At 44.8% G+C, this 17,392-nt stretch overlaps 1 protein-coding gene across 3 annotated transcripts in view; it reads left to right on the top strand.

Annotated features, from left to right (window-relative positions):
* The window catches only part of KLHDC4 (kelch domain containing 4), a 53,620-nt gene that overhangs the window by 32,289 nt on the left and 3,939 nt on the right, over nt 1-17,392 (top strand). For all 3 annotated transcript variants that reach the window (XM_001500287.7, XM_070262148.1, XM_023637469.2), the window contains 3 exons: nt 1,183-1,275; nt 9,450-9,609; nt 16,337-16,412. In XM_001500287.7, the coding sequence (XP_001500337.4) occupies nt 1,183-1,275; nt 9,450-9,609; nt 16,337-16,412 (329 nt within the window). The remainder of the gene's footprint in view (nt 1-1,182; nt 1,276-9,449; nt 9,610-16,336; nt 16,413-17,392) is intronic.

Below are 17,392 nucleotides of genomic sequence, written 5' to 3'. Positions count from 1 at the left end.
ATTTTCCTCCAATCTCATCTCGCTTCCGTGGTTTCTGAGAAGAAGTTGGATGTAATTCTTATCTGCGTTGTTCCATAGGTAGGTGTTTTTTTCCATTGGCTTCTTTCAGGATTTTTTCTTTATCTTTGATTTTCTGTAATTTGAAAGTGATATGCTAGGTGTAGTTTTTTGGCATTAGCTACTTGGTGTTCTCTGAGCTTCCTAGATCTGTGGTTTGGTGTCTGAGTTTAATTTGAGGCAGTTCTCAGTCATTATTGTTTCAAATATTTTTTTCTGTTCCTTTCTCTCTTTCTTCTCCTGGCATTCCCCTTATGTGTGTGTTACACCTTTTGTAATCGTCCCACAGGCCTTGAATATTCTGTAGGGTTTTTCTAGTCTTTGTTCTCCTTGCTTTTGGTTTTTGAGGATTCTATTGATACGTCCTCCAGCTCAGAGATTCCCTTCTCAGCCGTGTCCAGTCTACTGACAAGCCTGTCAAAGGCATTCTTCATTTCTGTTAGAGTGTTTTTTTATCTCTAGTATTTCTTTTTGATTTATTCTTAGGATTTCCATTTCTCTGGTTACATTGCCCATCTGTTCTTGTATTGTATCTGATTTATCCATTAGAGCCCTTAGCATATTGATAATGGTTGTGTTGGATTTCTAGTCTGATAATTCCAGCATCCTTGCATGTTTGATTTTGATGCTGGCTCTGTCTCTTCAAATTGTGTTTTTTGCCTTTTGGTATGCCTTTTAATTTTTTCTCATTAGTGGGACATGATGTACCAGGTAAAAGGAACCGCTGTAAAGAGGTCTTCAGACGTGTGAGGGATCTGCCAATCCTCCTCTTTTTTCTGAGGAAGGCTGGCCCTGAGTGCACATCCGTGCCCATCTTCCTCTACTTTATATGTGGGATGCCTACCACAGCATGGCTTGACAAACAGTGCCATGTCTGCACCCGGGATCTGGGCTGGCCCTGAAGATTTTTATTTTGATGGAGTCTAGTTTATTATGTTCTAAGAAATGTTTATCTACTCCGAGATCATGGACATTTCCTCATATTTTATTGTGGAAGTTTATAGTAGCTAGCTAAACTCAGGACGGTTTTAATAGATTGTCAAATTAAAGGGTACTCAGTAAGTGCTCATGAAACAGAAATTGGTCTAAAAAATGGTCTTTTCATTTTTTTTTTTTTCACTTTAGATCACCAGGGGGTCCTTCAGGTCGGAGTGGACATCGGATGGTAGCCTGGAAGAGACAGTTAATCCTTTTTGGTGGCTTCCATGAGAGTACAAGGTTGGTACCAATAGCAGGAAGATAGGGGTGAACTTTTTATGGAAAGAACCATTCTGACTACACCTGGATAATGCCACCCATCCCCTAAATCCAAGGCCAGCTGTGTGGGTATGCGGTTCAGGCAGCTGCACAGGGCCATAGTCAGAGGGCTCCAAGCTAGGTTTAATGCTCTCCTGTCACTGTCTTGAAATTCTTAATAGTTATTGAACAAAGGGCCCCATATTTTTATTTTGCATCAAACCCTGCAAATGTTGTGGGCAGTCATATCTAACACAGGATTCTCAAACTTTAGCTGGTTCAGAATCCCCTGGAGGGCTTGTTAAAACTCTGGTTGCTAGGCCCTAGCCCTGGGTTCCTGACTCAGTAGACCTGGGATGAGGCCTGAGAATCAGCACTTCTACAAGTTCCCAGGTGATGCTGATGCTGCTGGCCAGGGGACCTCACTTTGACACCCACTGGGCTAAAATAATTTAAAAACTCCCAGTGCTGGGGCACGCAGCAATGACCATGTTCTGCAGGGGAGTCTGAAGAGAGACCTCAGTTTTGCTGGGAAGCTGCAGTGGGTTCTCAGGCCAGGCTCGCAGGCTCTCTGATTATTCTAATCCTGTCATCTATACACATACCCTCTTGAATGTCCTTAATTCAGTCCAGGAAAATGAGACACATGGTAAACAGGTTAGTATTCCTGTCACCATCATAATACATAATGTTTTGGGTAAAATGTCTAGGCTGTTGTAATGGCTGGTGAGGCTGTGTTTGCAGGGCTTTTCCTCTCACCATGTGCCAAGTCAGAGAAGTGGGTGCCTGTCTTTCTTGCTGTGTACTTGTTTTATGCTCTCTTCTCTCTCTCGTAGTCCTTGAAAAAATAACATAGTGGTCAATGTATTAATTGTGGTGGCACTACTCAGACTTTTATCACATTATGGATCTATTTGCACACATTTTTTTCTGATAGTTCCTGGCTCATGAAAATAAATCCTCGCACACGTGAGGAAGAAGACATTGTTGAGTTTGGAGGAGTGACTGGTGCCACTTTTTCACATCCCCCATCTTAGGTGGAGGGTGTGGTGTAGATTTGGCTCAATGAAAATTTCAGTTTTTCTTTATGAATAGAAAAATAGTTTCATTAGTTGAGAAAAGGGGATATAAATTCTTAGATGCTTTTGGAGGAGTTTTTAAAAGTATAATTCATGTTAAACAAGGAATGGTTTTGTATCCTTAAAGGTGTAACTTGGCTGTAATAATGCTTGAATTTTATGTCTTGTCATGCAGTTTAGCAAGTGGAGTTTACACATTCTCTTAGAGACCAAGCACTTGGTAGGGCAGTTATTGTCTCAAACTAAAGATGAGACCAAGCTAATAAGTAGTCGAACTTGTCCTTAACAAGAGATTGCTGATTTTCACTTGGTCCCATGTTCCCCCCTCCTGCCCACACCTGTTCTCTGCTGCCCTGACTGCTCTCCTTGCTGTGCAGGTGTTTGGCTGGTCATCACCATTTTGCATAGGAGAGCTGGGGCTGTTTTTAGAAATCTATACCTTAGGATTGTCGTTTATATTTATTCTTGAAACTTAAAAAAAAAAAACAATTATTTGTCACAAAACAGACATGGAGATTCATGGGTCTGTCAGTGCATTACTTTTGGCACCTACTGTGTGCAGGACAGCAAGTAAGATCGACACAGCCTCTCCTCCCAGGAACTCAAGGGTGTAAAGTGAATCAGGCTTCACAGTGGCTGTAACTTGAAACCATTTCAAAATCAACTCTTTTCAAAGCTGTTCTCATCTGTTACCTTGTTTAAAATTATTGTTTATGAAGTATTTAAAACATACAGAAAAAATGAAGATATTAGAACAAATATCTGTGTAGTCACCATACATGTTAAATTAGTTTGACTTTTAAAAACCAAATAGCAGTTGCTGTTTATTGCAACGCAGAATAGAATTTCTTTACTGAAAATCTGCAACATGGAATCTGTGAAAATGGTGGAAGATAGTGAAGTCTTTTAAAAACTACGAGCCTCCGTGTTCCTTGCTTCATATGTTAAAAGTCTTCCTGGGCTAGCTGCAGTGGCCTAGTGGTTGAATTTGGTGCAGTCTGCTTCAGCAGCCCAGGTTCATGGGTTTGGTTGCCGGGCACAGACCTATACTGCTCATCTGTTAGCAGCCATGCCTGGTGGCAGCTGACATAAAGAGAAAAAGAAGAGTGACGTGAGCATCATGGCAGAGTCAGCTCTTCCCTTAGACTCCTCCCCTCCAAGATGCAACAGAAAGGACATTCATAAGCCAACAGAGCACATTCACACAACACAATAGAGTCCTGAGAGACCCACGCAGTCATATGTGTGAAGGTGGAGGTGCTGGACGCCCTAGGGGGAAGAGGAAGGACGTAAGGAGATGTCCTTTCCCTCCCCAGACCAGCACCCAGAAATCATTCCTGAAGGCACTGAGATTTACAATCTAAATGACAGAAAATTAAACATAGCTATCGTAAAAAAAAACTCAAGTTAAAAGAAAATTCAGAAAGACAGTTCAATGAAATCAGGAATAAAGTTAATGAACAGAGGGAATTCTTAACAAAAGAGATTTGTTTTTCTGCAGTTTCAATCAGAAATGTCAGAGATGAAAAACACAGTGAATGAGATTAAGAAAAATCTGGAGTGCTTGAATAACAGAGCTGATATTATGGAGGAAGTAATTAGCAATTTGGAGGACAGAAATATAGAAATGCTTCAGATGGAGGAGGAGAGAGAATTAAGACGAAAAAGACATGAAGAAATTCTCTGAGAAATATCCAACTCAATTAGGAAATACAATATAAGTATCATAGATATTCCAGAGGGTGAAAGGAGCAGAAGGCTTGTTCAAAGAAACAATAGCTGAGAACTTCCCAAACCTGGAAAAGAAGCTGGAATTACAAGTAAAAGAAGCTAATAGAACTCCTAATTATATCAATGTAAAAGGACCTTCTCCAAGGCATATAGTAGTTAAACTGGCAAAAGTCAATGACAAAGAAAAAATGCTAAGGGCTGCACAGCAGAAGAAAATAACCTACAACGGAACCCCTATCAGGCTTTCACCAGATTTCTCATCAGAAACTTTACAGGCTAGGAGAGAGTGGAATGATATATTCAAAATTCTAAAAGACAAAAACTTTCAGCCAAGAATACTCTATCCAGCAAAAATATCCTTCAGATAGGATGGAGAAATAAAAACTTCCCCAGATAAACACAAGCTGAGGGAGTTTATTGCCACAAGACCCCCCCCCCCCCCCGACACACACGAAATGATCAAGAAAGCCCTCATACCTGAAGAAAAAAAGGATTTATAAAGGCTTTAACAAGGAGATAAATAGATAAAATCAGAAAATTGCAACTCTCTATCAGAACAGGCTAGGAAACAATTATAACATTAAAGATAAAGGGAAGGAAAACATCAAAAATAACTATAATCTCATCATTTTAATCACAAACTCACAACACAAAATGGAATAAGTTGTGACCCCCGTAACTTAGAAGGGGAAGAGAAAAGGGATGCAACCTGCTTAGACAAGGAAATAAGAGGCTATCAGAAAATGGACTAGCTCATCTATGAGATTTCTTATACAAACCTCACAGTAACCACTAAACAATAATCAGAACAGAGACACAATGATAAATAAAGAGAAAACTAAGAAAACCATCATAGAGAACTACCAAACTGAATTGGTAGTCCAAAATAAACAGGACGAGAAACAAGGGAAATACAGAACAACCGGAAAACAAGTGATAAGTTAATGGCAGCATTAACCCCTCATATATCAATAATCACTCTCAATGTAAATGGATTGAATTCTCCAATCAAAAGACACAGAGTGGCCGAATGGAGTAAAAAACAAGACCCAACAATATTCTGCCTCCAGGAAACACATCTTAGCTCTAAAGACAGACACAGGCTCAGAGTGAAGGGACGGAAGATGATGCTCCAAACTAATGTCAAATAAAAGATAACAGGTGTTGCCATACAGATATCAGACAAAGTAGACTTCAAGATAAAAAAGGCAATGAGAGACAAAGAAGGACATTATGTAATGATAAAAGGGACACTCCACTAAGAAGACATAACACTTATGTATGCACCCAACACAGGAGCACCAAAGCACATAAAGCAGCTCTTAACAAACCTAAAAGGAGATGTTAACAACAACACAATAATAGTAGGGGACGTTGACACCCCACTTACCTCAATGGATAGGTCATCCAGACAGAATTCAACAGGGAAACAGTGAAATTAAAAAACTAGACCAGATCAACTTAATAGATATATATAGAACACTCCATTCAAAAACAGCAGAATACACATTCTTCTCAAGTGCACATGAAACGTTCTCAAAAGATAGACCATATGTGGGAAACAAGGCAATCCTCGATAAATTTAAGAAGATCGAAATCACATCAAGCATCTTTTCCAACCATAATGCTATGAAGCTAGAAATACAAGGGAAAAATGGGAAAGTGACAAATATGTGGAGACTAAACAACATGCTGCTGAACAAACCATAGGTCATTGAAGAAATTAAAGGAGAAATCAAAAAATGCCTGGAGACAAATGAAAATGAAAGTACATCATACCAACTTTGAATGGGATGCAGCAAGATTGGTCCTAGGAGGGAAATTCATAGCAATACAGGCCCATCTTAACAAACAAGAAAAATCTCAAATAAGCAATGTTGAACTACACCTAACAGAAAAAGAATAAATAAAGCCCAGAGTTAGCAGACAGGGGAATAATAAAAATTAGAGAAGAAATAAATGAAATGGAAACCGAAAAGCCAGTAGAAAAGGATCAGTGAAACTAAGAGCTGGTTCTTTGAGAAGATAAATAAAATTGACAAACCCATACCCAGACTCACTAAGAAAAAAACGAGAGAAGGCTCAAATAAATGAAATTAGAAATGAAAGAGGAGAAATTACAGTGGATACCACAGAAATACAAAGGATCGTAAGAGAATACTATGAAAAGCTAGATGCCAACAAATTGGACAACGCAGAAGAAACAGATAAATTCTTAGACTCATACAACCTTCCAAAACTGAATCAAGAAGAAACAGAGAATCTGAAGAAACCAATCACAAGTAAAGAGATTGAAACAGTCCTCAAAAACCTCCCCAAAAATAAAAATCCCGGACCAAATGGCTTCTCTGGAGAATTCTACCAAACATTCAAAGAAGATTTAATAACTATCCTTCTCACTCTATTCCAAAAAAGTTGAAGAAAATGGAACATTTCCTAACACATTTTACAAGGCCAATATCACCCTGATCCAAAGCCAGGCAAGGACAGCACGAGGAAGGTTACGGCCCAATATCACTGATGAACGTAGATGCAAAAATCCTCAACAAAATATTGGCAAACCAAATACAGCAATACATTAAAAGGATCACACACCAGGATCAAGTGGGATTTATACAAGGAACTCAGGAATGGTTCGTCTTCTGCAAATCAATCAGTGTGATAAACCACATTATCAAAATGAGGAATAAAAACCACGTGATCATCTCAGTAGACACAGAGGAAGCATCTGACAAGATCCAGCATCCATTTATGATAAAAACTCTCAGTAAAATGGATATAGAAGGAAAGTACCTCAACATAATAAAGGCCATACGTGACATACCCACAGCCAACATCGTACTCAATGGGGAAAAACTGAAAGCCATCCATCACTCTGAGAACAAGAACAAGACATGGGTGCCCACTCTCACTACTCTCTTTCAACATAATACTGGGGGTTTGGGCCAGAGCAATTAGGCAAGAAAAAGAAATAGAGGATTCCAAATTGGATGTGAAGATGTGAAACTCTGTGTTTGCAGACGACATAATTCTATATATAGAAACCCTAAAGAATTCATCGGAAAACTATGAGAAATAATCAACAACTACAGCAGAGTTACCAGGTAGAAAATCAACTTGAAAAATCAGTTGCATTTCTACACCCTGGTAATGAACTAACAGAAAGAGAACTCAAGAACACAGTCCCACTTACAGATGTGAAACCATAAAACTCCTAGAAGAAAATATAGTCAGTATTCTCTTTGACATCAGTCTTAGAAGGATCTTTTCAAATACCATGTCTACTCATGCAAGGAAAACAAAAGAAAAAATAAACAAGTGGGACTTCATCAGACTAAAGAGCTTCGGCAAGGCAAAGGTAACCAGGAACAAAATGAAAAGACAAACCACCAACTGGGAGAAAATATTTGCAAATCATATATCCGACAAGGGGTCAATCTCCAAAATGTATAAAGAACTCACACAACTCAACAGAAAAACAACCTGATCAAAAAATGGGCAGAGGATATGAATAGACATTTTTCCAAAGAAGATATACAGATGGCCAACAGGCACATGAAAAGATGTTCAACATCATTAATCATCAGGGAAATGCAAATCAAAAATACACTAAGACATCACCTTACACCTGTTAGAGTGGCTGTAATCACTAAGACAAAAAATAACAAATGTTGGAGAGGATGTATAGAAAAGGGAACCCTCATACACTGCTGGTGGGAGTGCAAACTGGTGCAGCCACTATGGAAAACAGTATGGAGATTTCTCAAAAAATTAAAAATAGAAATACCGTATGACCCAGCTATTCCACTACTGGGTATTTCTCCCAAGGACTTGAAATCAACAATTGAAAGAGACTTGTGTACCCCTATGTTCACTGCAGCATTATTCACAATAGCCAAGAAGTGGAAGCAACCAAAGTGCCCACTGACTGATGAATGGATAAAGAAGATGTGGTGTATACATACACAATGGAATACTACTCAGCCATAAAAAAGACAAAATCGGCCTATTTGCAACAATGTGGATAGATCTTGAGGGTATTATGGTAAGGGAAATAAACCAGATAGAGGAAGACAAAGGATATATGATTTCACTCATATGTGGAAGATAAACTAACACATGGACAAAGAGAACAAATTAGTGGTTACCAGAGGGGAAGGGGGCTGGGCGGTGGGCATTAGGGGTAAAGGGGCACATTTATATGATGACTGAGAAATAATAATGTACAACTGAAGTTTTGCAATGTTATAAACTATTATGACCTCAATAAAATAAGGAAAAAATAGAAAAAAGAGGAAGATTGGCAACAGATTAGTTTAGGGCAAATCATCCTCAGGAGAAAAACAAACAAGAGCTCTCCTCCCATAGAAGGGTGCATTGGTCGTGGGTGCCAGTCAGAAAGCTCATGTTGTTTGTGTGTAGTCACCAGCCAGCTTGTCCTGTTTCGTGTATCCTCTCTGCGCCACGTCCAAAGGTGTAGCAGAGCAGACTGGCCTCGCCCCAGCGCTCTCTTGCAGTGATCCTCTGCGCGTTTGCTGAGGAGCTCCAGACGTGGATTACGTGAACACAGCGTGAAAGACAAAAATCCTTTCAGACCTGTACTCGAGCTTCTCACTTCTCCTGTTTTCTTTTAAAAATCAGTCCTTGCTCCCCGTTTTGAATAGCAGAGGGCATCTCTTATTCTGGTGTCACTCTGACCCGAGGCCCCTGGGCATTGCCCATGGCATCTGTGAAATCCCGCGTCAGGGCATGGCAGAGCCGCTGCTGCTTCCCCGCACGTGCAGCTCCCTTCTCAAGGCCCCGTCTGTGTTGTGAGTCCTTGCCACTTAAGTCCAGGAGCATCAAGCAGGGCAGGGCCATGGTGCCTCCTGGAAGCCTCCACCACGCCCTCCTATCCTTGCCCTTGCCCAGACTTGTGGAGTCAGAGGACTTCCCTCTGGCGTCCATCAGTTTCAGGGCTGCTTGACCCCATCTCTCTGCCCTTGCCACGCTGTGAATGTCTCCCTTCTGAGTATTTGCTCAGGTCTGTAATTCACTGTTGACCTTAAAATTACACATACAGTAACTTAATGTAATTATTTGAAAGATTGCGATTTTGTAAACTGTGAGAAAAGATGGTGTAACTTTCAGATTGAAAAGGCTTTCAGATCCAAACAAATTACCATGCTTCTGTGCACTAGCATTGTTTGTACTTTTCAAGTGCAAACTGACATGTGCTTCCAGTCCTTTCGTATGAATTTAAACTTTAATTAAACCGATAACTTAGCACAAATGTGAGGAAATTTACCATTAGCTTAAATCGGGTTCGCTTTTTAACATCAGTCTTTTTGTTTGTTACTTTAACAGGGATTATATCTATTACAACGATGTGTATGCCTTTAACCTGGACACATTCACGTGGAGCAAGCTGTCCCCATCAGGGACAGGGCCCACACCCAGATCGGGCTGCCAAATGACCGTCACTCCCCAGGGCAGCATTGTCATCTATGGGGGCTACTCGAAACAGGTGAGATGTGTGTAGGAAAACAGATGAACTTGTTTGTTGCCTTTCAATTCCACCAAAAATGAAAGCTTTCAAATAAGATTGCATATTGTTTTAATATAAATAATTCTCTTTACTGAATTAGAAATGGACTGAGAGTATTAACCTGCTCCTCTGTGAATATATTAAGATTTTGTACAGCCATGTTACATTCTAATCCGTTTCCCCTTAAAAGGCTGCAATGTGAATAGTTCTGTATTTGGGGATCTGGACTCCTGAGCCGTGGACACTCCCCACCATGTGGTGTTCCCTGGTAGATACACCACGACTCACTTCTCCTTTCTGCTGTCAGTGGGCTTGTTCTGTTTTCGTTTGCGAACAGGGCTGACCTGACTGTTCTGCACATCTTAGTGCACCTGCACCGGAGTGTCTGATTGGGTTCCGGCTTGTTTCCTCACACGGCGTGCCCACTCACGCTGTCAGCAGCCACCGCGTTCCCCTTGCTCCATTCCTCATCAGCACTTTACCAACCGGTCAATGTCTGTGTGTCTGAGGGGGATGAAATGGTGTCTCATTGTAGGCTTTTTTTATTTTGAAAATTTCCAAGCATAGTAACTTGAAAGAATTAGTGTTCACATATGTATCCCACCTGGATTCTGCCTAATTATTTTACTATACTTGTTTTATCACATATCTGTTCATAGCTCTACACTGCTGTCACCCATCATCTTTTTTGATGTATTTCAAAGAAAAGTGCAGACATCTGTACACTTGCCCTGAATATTTGAGTGTGCATATCATCAAGTAGAGTTCAGTGGTTAATTTTTAAAGTAAAATCGACCTTCAGTGAAGCACACACATTTTAAGTGTCTCCTCGTCGATGGGGACAGGTGCCTGCGTCTGTGCGCCCCAGCTCCTCGTCTGCTCTGCCCTCCCAGCCAGTCCCTGCTCTCATCCCCCCAGGGGCAAGTGCCCCTTTGATTTTCCCACGCATACTTGATTTGCTCTCCTAGAGCTTCTGAGTGATGCACTCACACAGTATGTGCTCTTGAAAGGAAGCCTTCTTTCACTTCACGTGTTTTCGAGGTTCGTCCACGTTGGATGTTTGAGTTCATTGCTTCTACAGGCTGAGTCGTATTCCATTATTGAACACAGCACAGTTTGCTTTTCCATTTTGTGTTCGTGGACACCTGGGCTGCTTCCAGTTTTTGAGTATTCTGAATAAAGCTGCTGTGAACATTCTCGTACAGTCAATGTGTGGCTATAGGTTTTGATTTCTCTTGGGTAAATACTTAGAATGGAACTGCTGGGTCACAGAATGGGTGTAGGCTTGATTTAATAAGAAACTGTCCCACCTCTTCCCAAAGTGGTCGCACCAGAAATGTCTGAGGGTTGTGGTTGCTCCACATCCTTGCCAACACTTGACAGTGTCAGGTCTTTTTACTTGAGCCATTCTGGTGGTTGTGTGGCATCTCATTGTGGTTTTAATCCTCATTTCCCCCAGGTAAAACAGGCTCTCTGATTTGCTGGCTGAGCAGGTTGCCTCCGGGCTCGCCAGGACGACTGAGGCAGGAGGGGTACCCTGCAGCAGGGCAGCGCCCTGTGTGTGCTTTCTTCCACACTCCCCACTCCACCCCAGTGAGCACATGGCCCTGCAGCTCCCTGCATGGCTGGAGCTCCAGGTGGATTCTACAGCCCAGGGAAAGAAGGGGTTCCAGCCTTCAGTGGCAGTTGATCAGAGATGGAATATCCTCTTAAATTTTTCTTGGTCAGTCTTTGTTCTAGAACGAGAAAATGGACTCATTTTCAGCAGTTGTGACCTGCCCAGGCCTCTGCTGTCTGTGTGACAGTTGGCAGGGCCCTGAGGAACAGGCTGGTCTTGCCAGAAGGTGCGCAAAGTGCCCAGATCTAATGCTTTATCGCAACAGATGCTTCACAGAGTCAAACAGGATGATAAGCAGAGTGAAGCCTTGTTAAGCTGATGTCACTAATCAAAATCATGCCTAATTCTCAACAGCTGCTCTTCCCCAGCTGGGCATACCAGCCAGCCTTCAATCTGATGGTGGATCATCCGAGCCCACTTAATCCAGTGGCCGCTTACTCCAGGCCTTGGCATTTGAACTGCAGTGAAAAGCTTGTCTGTTTGGATTCATCAGAACTAGTGAGAGATTTGAGTTGTGAATGCTACGGAATGTTAAGAAGTGTTAGTCTAAGTAGGCGATGGGCTGCTCAAGTCCCGACTGGAGCGCCTTTCACAGTCCTGGAATCTGGATGGGAGTAGCGCTCCTCTCCACGTCACCGCCTGCGAGGGGGCTTGCTGGGCGACCTGCACCGTGAGCTGAGAGATGCCAAGGGCAGGGTCCAGTGAAAATGCTCTAGGACCGTCTCAGGGCAGCCTGCACGAGCAGGGGGTTAACTTGAGGCGTCAGAGAGAAAGGCCTCTAGCGGTTTCCGTGTTTCACAGCTGTGCAACTGGGCTGCCACACAGTCCTGTGTCAGGAGACCTCACCCATCACCGTGCCTGGTTTTGAAAAATTACTCCCGTTGTAAATCCAGGGGAACCAGGACGAAATTCTGATAACTTGATCAACCCTACCTCCTGTTGGCCAAGATGCTGAGGGTTTCTGGAAGCTGGTCGGTACCATTGGCAGGTTAGAGAAAGGAAGGCAGCATGCTCTCCATGCTCCAGACATGTGAGCCCAGAAGAATTAGGACTTTTTAAAAGTAGCTCACCCTGGCCTGTCCAGGAGGGTGTCCCTAGCACACATCGGATTGGGGTGGTTCTGTCCGGCGCGCTGGCTGGCAGGGCCTCTTGCTCAGACTGTCCGCTGTTAGCATTTCTCAGCCTTCGGGACAGAAGCAACGGCGGCACCTGGCCTCCGTCCCTGTGCTCTGTGACAAACAGCCATGCTGCTGGCAGCTCTGTCCCCCTCACCCCGTCTTCTCCCCAGCACCTCCCCAGAAGCCACCCAAGCAGTTTCTCAGGCTTCTCCCTGTCAGTCCTTTTCATTTTGTTCGAAGCTTGACCAGGTTGCAGCTGTTTTACGTGGCCCCCTCTCTGCCCTTCAGGGATAGACTCGGGCAGGCCCAGAGAGCGACACGAGGCGGCGCGGCTCCACACCGTGAGGCGGGCGAGTTCGGCCTGCAGCACCGGGGTCTTTGCTCTCCTCGCAGCTGTCGCCGCCCCTTCCAGGGACTGGATGGCACGGAGCAGGGAGTTGGGCAGGCCTGAGGGTCTGTTCCCCTCACAGTTGAAATGGCTCCGTCTTTGAGTCGAAGGCCAAGGGAGCGGGAGCTGCTGACATGAGCACAGAGCGCTGGCTTCGAGATGGCCCGGGGCGAGAGGGCGGTGTATACAGCCTCGAGCTGGGCTCTGGGGTCGCAGACAGACACTGAATGATTTCAGAGCCAGTCGTGTTGTTTTTAAACTGAACGCTGGAACACTTGCTATGCATCTCTCACGTGTCTTTGGATTCTGTTAATACCGCGTTGGACAGAAATTTCTGAGTGGAGGAGTGAATTCTCTGTGCAGCGGACCGCGACTTACAGCCGTCCGGCATTAACATCAGCTCCTGAGCTGCTTAAGAAGGCGGCTCCTCCTCAAAGTAGAGCTGGACCCTTTTCAGGGCTTCACACTCCTGGAGGGAAGTTTGACAGCTCCAAAAACTCATGCAACTTCTGTTTCGTCTTCTGTGCCGTTGAATACAGTGAAAAGACTGTGAATTACAGCGGCCCTGCTCTACGTTAGTGAGAGAGTCTGTGGCACAGGTCATCCGAAGTGCAGAACACGAGGTAGCTTTGTGCTGTTCCCTTTGAAGACAAGGAGATTGGATCTGGGGGAAGTCACAACACTTGAAGAAGAGAAACTGTACTGTGAAAGGAGGAGCTAGAGAGCCGTTGGGGCGTGCAGACCCGTGAACTCGTCAGCTCCTGTCGGAAAGTGGGTAGCTTCCGAACCTCGCAGCCAGCCAGGGCTCTGCCCCGGGCGGAAGCGTGGCCCCGGCTCAGCTGAGCAGCCCTTCTTAGGAAGGCTTCTGGCTCACAAGGCCTTGAGGGGGTGTCTTTGAATCTTAGGGCATAACAGATCCCCCCTTTCGCCTGTTGACCTAAGAAGAAATCATTGCTGTCAGCAAAACAACACGGTAATGTCTGCAGGTGCAGTGATGACAGGGAGGCTGGCAGAGAGGTTGGCTGAAGCTCAGCGGTGATCTGAGTTTCTGACAACAAATAGAGATGTCACTGAATTCCTTCAGCATCCTTTCCGCGGGCCAGGCCTCTGGGTGTGAATTTAGTTCCTGAAAATGCCAGGCCTTTTGGTCTGGAAGGGTAGGCGTGGAAGTGGTAGGTAGTCCCTTGGTCTGTATTAACCTGCTAGAAAAAGAGCAGAATGTCTGGTCCTTTTTTTTTTTTTTAAAGCTGAGCGTCTCCAACCTTTTTTTTTTTTCCTGAGGAGGATTTGCCCTTAGCTAACACCTCTTGCCAGTCTCCCTCTTTTTGTATGTGAGCCCCCAGCACAGCATGCACCACTGACACATGAGTGGTGTAGGTTCGTGCCTAGGAACCAAACCTGGGCTGCCAAAGTGGAGCACACTGAACTTAACCACTAGGCCAAGGGGGCTGGCCCAAGAATGTCTAGTCTTAATAACTCTGTGTGATGTGCAGAAGGTGTGCCTCTCGAATTGCACAAATGTTCCAGAAGGGCGCACACCAGATTCCACTTCCTGAGGCTGTTCTCCACGAGTGACTGAAGTTGGACCTCCTTGGTTTTAGGGTATTCAGGCCCACATGTTCAGTCCATGAACAATGGGCTTGTTTGTTTTGTTTTGTTTTCCAAAAGGAAAATCAGGTTTTTTTTCCTTTACAGTTAACACAATACATACTCATTAGTTAAAAGAAAAAGAATTATGTATGTTTATTTCCTGGCTCTGTCAGCCGAGAGAGGGCATAGAAGCAACAACACCCAGCAGCACTGAGTGCACCTGGTACCCAGACCTTAGTTTCTGATGCCACTGCCAATAAAAGGAGCCAGGGCTCCTTGGAGAAACGGCCGATTTTAGGACTGGGTCAGGAAACGTGCAAGACGAGTCTGCGCGTCTCATAGTGCCGGAACCTAAGGAGGTGCTTATAAGAAACCCACGTTGATGGGGGCTGTCAGAGGGACGTGGGAGCCAGCTGAAAGAGTTCCCAGGGCCAAAGCTGGAACCGTTTGAGCAACAAAGTAAGTGAAGTGGCACTGGCATCTAGCTCAAAGTGTGACATGAATCTCCGTGAGTCCATACTCTTATAAACAAACGCTTGAATAGACGAGTCAGGAGGAAGAGACCGGTCTCCTGTGCAGAGTCCTGCATAATTGTGTGGACACTCCGCCCTCAGGAGGTGCAGGTGACTCCCCTCTCAAGTAGGGGCTGCGCAGAGTGATGTCCTTCCCAAGAGGACAGTGTGGAAAGTTGGGGGAGTGGTCACTTGACCGTGGAGAAACCTGGCCAGTGTGACCTCAGCCAGGTGGTGAAGGTCAATGTCAGCAGTGAAAGGTCACGGTGACAGCATGCACACTTAACATGATGAATGAAAAGAGCACTTTACCTCTGGGATCCAGAATCCAAAAACGCACAGCCCCATTCTAACCATGAGAGAAACACCAGACAAATCCCAACCGTGGGCATTCTACATAGCGTCTGTGCAGTCCTCCTTAAAACTGCCCAGGGCCCCAAAAAATGGCACGGACAAACCATCCTGGCCTGGAGGAGCCTGCGGACTCGTGACCACTACACCTGACGTGGTGTCCTGGAACAGAAGAGGTCAGCAGGAGAAACTGAGGAACTCTGGGTAAACTGGGGCCTTCATTTAATAGTAGTTTGTCAGTTTTGGCTCATTAATTGCGACAAACGTACCACACTAATGTAAGATGTTAACAGTAGGGAAACTGGGTGCAGGGTACGGGGGAACCCCCGGTACTATCTTCTCAATTTTTCTGTAAACGTACAACTACTGTGAAATTAAAAGTTTATTAAAAGTAGGGAATTTAAAGGACAAATACAAAGCAGAAATTAAGATTTCCTGAAATCCCTTCACCCAGAGTAACGTTTTGCCCAGTAGCTCTCTGGACAGCCAGTGCTCAGGTACGAGGCGTGGCGTGAGGACTGCAGGGTGTTGTTCCGAGAGTGAAGGAGCTGGTCTGGCTGTGCTGCGAAACCTAGTTCAAAGCTGAGGAATCAAGGTTAAGAAACCTGGGCTTTGTTGTTTGAGAAGCTCAAAAGTTTTTAAATGGCGCAGTGCTGGCTCCTCCACGGAGCGTTAATTTGATCCTTGCACCAAAGCCTGAACTGCATTATTTGAAAGATGATGGGCGTTGAGGATACACAGGAGTCGAAGGTGAAGGATGGCTGGAGACCGATATTAGAGGCCCCTGTGGGGTCTCCAGCAGGGTCCCCGTCCTCCTAGAACAGGGACCGCTGCAGAAGCTCTAAGGAGAGAGAGCGCCGGCATATTCCAGCATGATTGTGGTCATTGGAATGGTGGGTTTTTAAATTTAAAATCTGTTCTTAGTTAATAAATTATACCCACACTTTTTGTTAGTCTGTTCAGATGAGGTCAGAATTGAACCCGCTGTGTTTCAGATTCTCTTGGAGGCTGGTCTAGAAGGCGGGCTCCTTGTCACTTCCATGAAGACTGAGATCAATAGCCTGAGGGGCTGTGCCGGGGTGGTAGATGGCCCCCGGCTGTTCTCACATGACTCCCTTTCCTCTTGCAGAGAGTCAAGAAAGATGTGGACAGAGGCACCCAGCATGCAGATATGTTCCTGCTCAAGTCTGAGGAAGGAGGAGAAGGTACTTGCATTGTGCAGGGAGGATGGCCATGCGGATGGTCTGTGTGCTGCTGCAAAAGGTGGGGCAGACAAACACAAGCCCACCTGCCCTTGGGGCCGTGGGGTGGCGGTGAGCCCCCTGCGCACTATGCTGGAGCTGTGGACAAGCCCCCCTCGCCCCCAAGCTGGCCCGGCCAGACACTCCGCGTAACCCTAAGTGTCCGCCTGTGTGCGCAGCAGAAACGGCTGTGGTCCTCACCCCTGGGTGTGTTCACTATCGACACTCCCTGTGTAGAGAGTGGGAGCCACTGCTTTGCAGTCATTTCTCTTGTTCTTGCTCAAGAGCAATGACTAAAGTTAGGATGTAGACTTCTGCAGTACACATTGGGTTGATGACCCCAGTGTTCATTTTTTAAAGCTCCTTTTCAAAGAGTAAGATTGCAGTTTGTATGGAGCAAGTCTTGGGATGAGAGGACTGGACTGAGGCCAGGGGATCTGGTCTGATCCTGGTCTCATTGTGATCTCCAGCATGTTCTTTAACCTCCCCATGAGGTCTCTTTTATAAAATAAAAAGATTGTTGTGCAAAACACCTTACCTCTTTCCCACTTGAAAATTCTTCAAGCTGAGTCTTCAAAAATGTTGTGTACCCAGGCGCTTCTCAGGTAGCCAGCCACCAGCAGTGACTGACGGGGACACCTGTGTTTACCAAGTGGGAACCGAGGTTTAGAGCCGCACAGTCTGAACTCAAAAGCTGGACTGTGTTCCAGGCAGTGGGACCCTGAGCCTGTGTGCTCAACCTCTGCGTCCTGACCCTCAGGCCCTCGACCCCCAGTGAGAAGTACATAGTGCCTCGTGAGCTGGCACACACTTGTGTACATGTGTCGTGTGACTGAAGCAAGCATGTCTTAGCTGCGTTCGTGCAGGGCACTATGATGTTTATTCTTTTCTGTTCCTCACAACGTTAAAAGGCTGGTCGTAATGAATCCATCTCATGGCCCACT

Source organism: Equus caballus, chromosome 3 (genome assembly GCF_041296265.1).
Source record: "Equus caballus isolate H_3958 breed thoroughbred chromosome 3, TB-T2T, whole genome shotgun sequence".
In the NCBI taxonomy this organism is placed as follows: Eukaryota; Metazoa; Chordata; class Mammalia; order Perissodactyla; family Equidae; genus Equus; species Equus caballus.
This window is presented reverse-complemented; position numbering and strand designations above follow the sequence as displayed.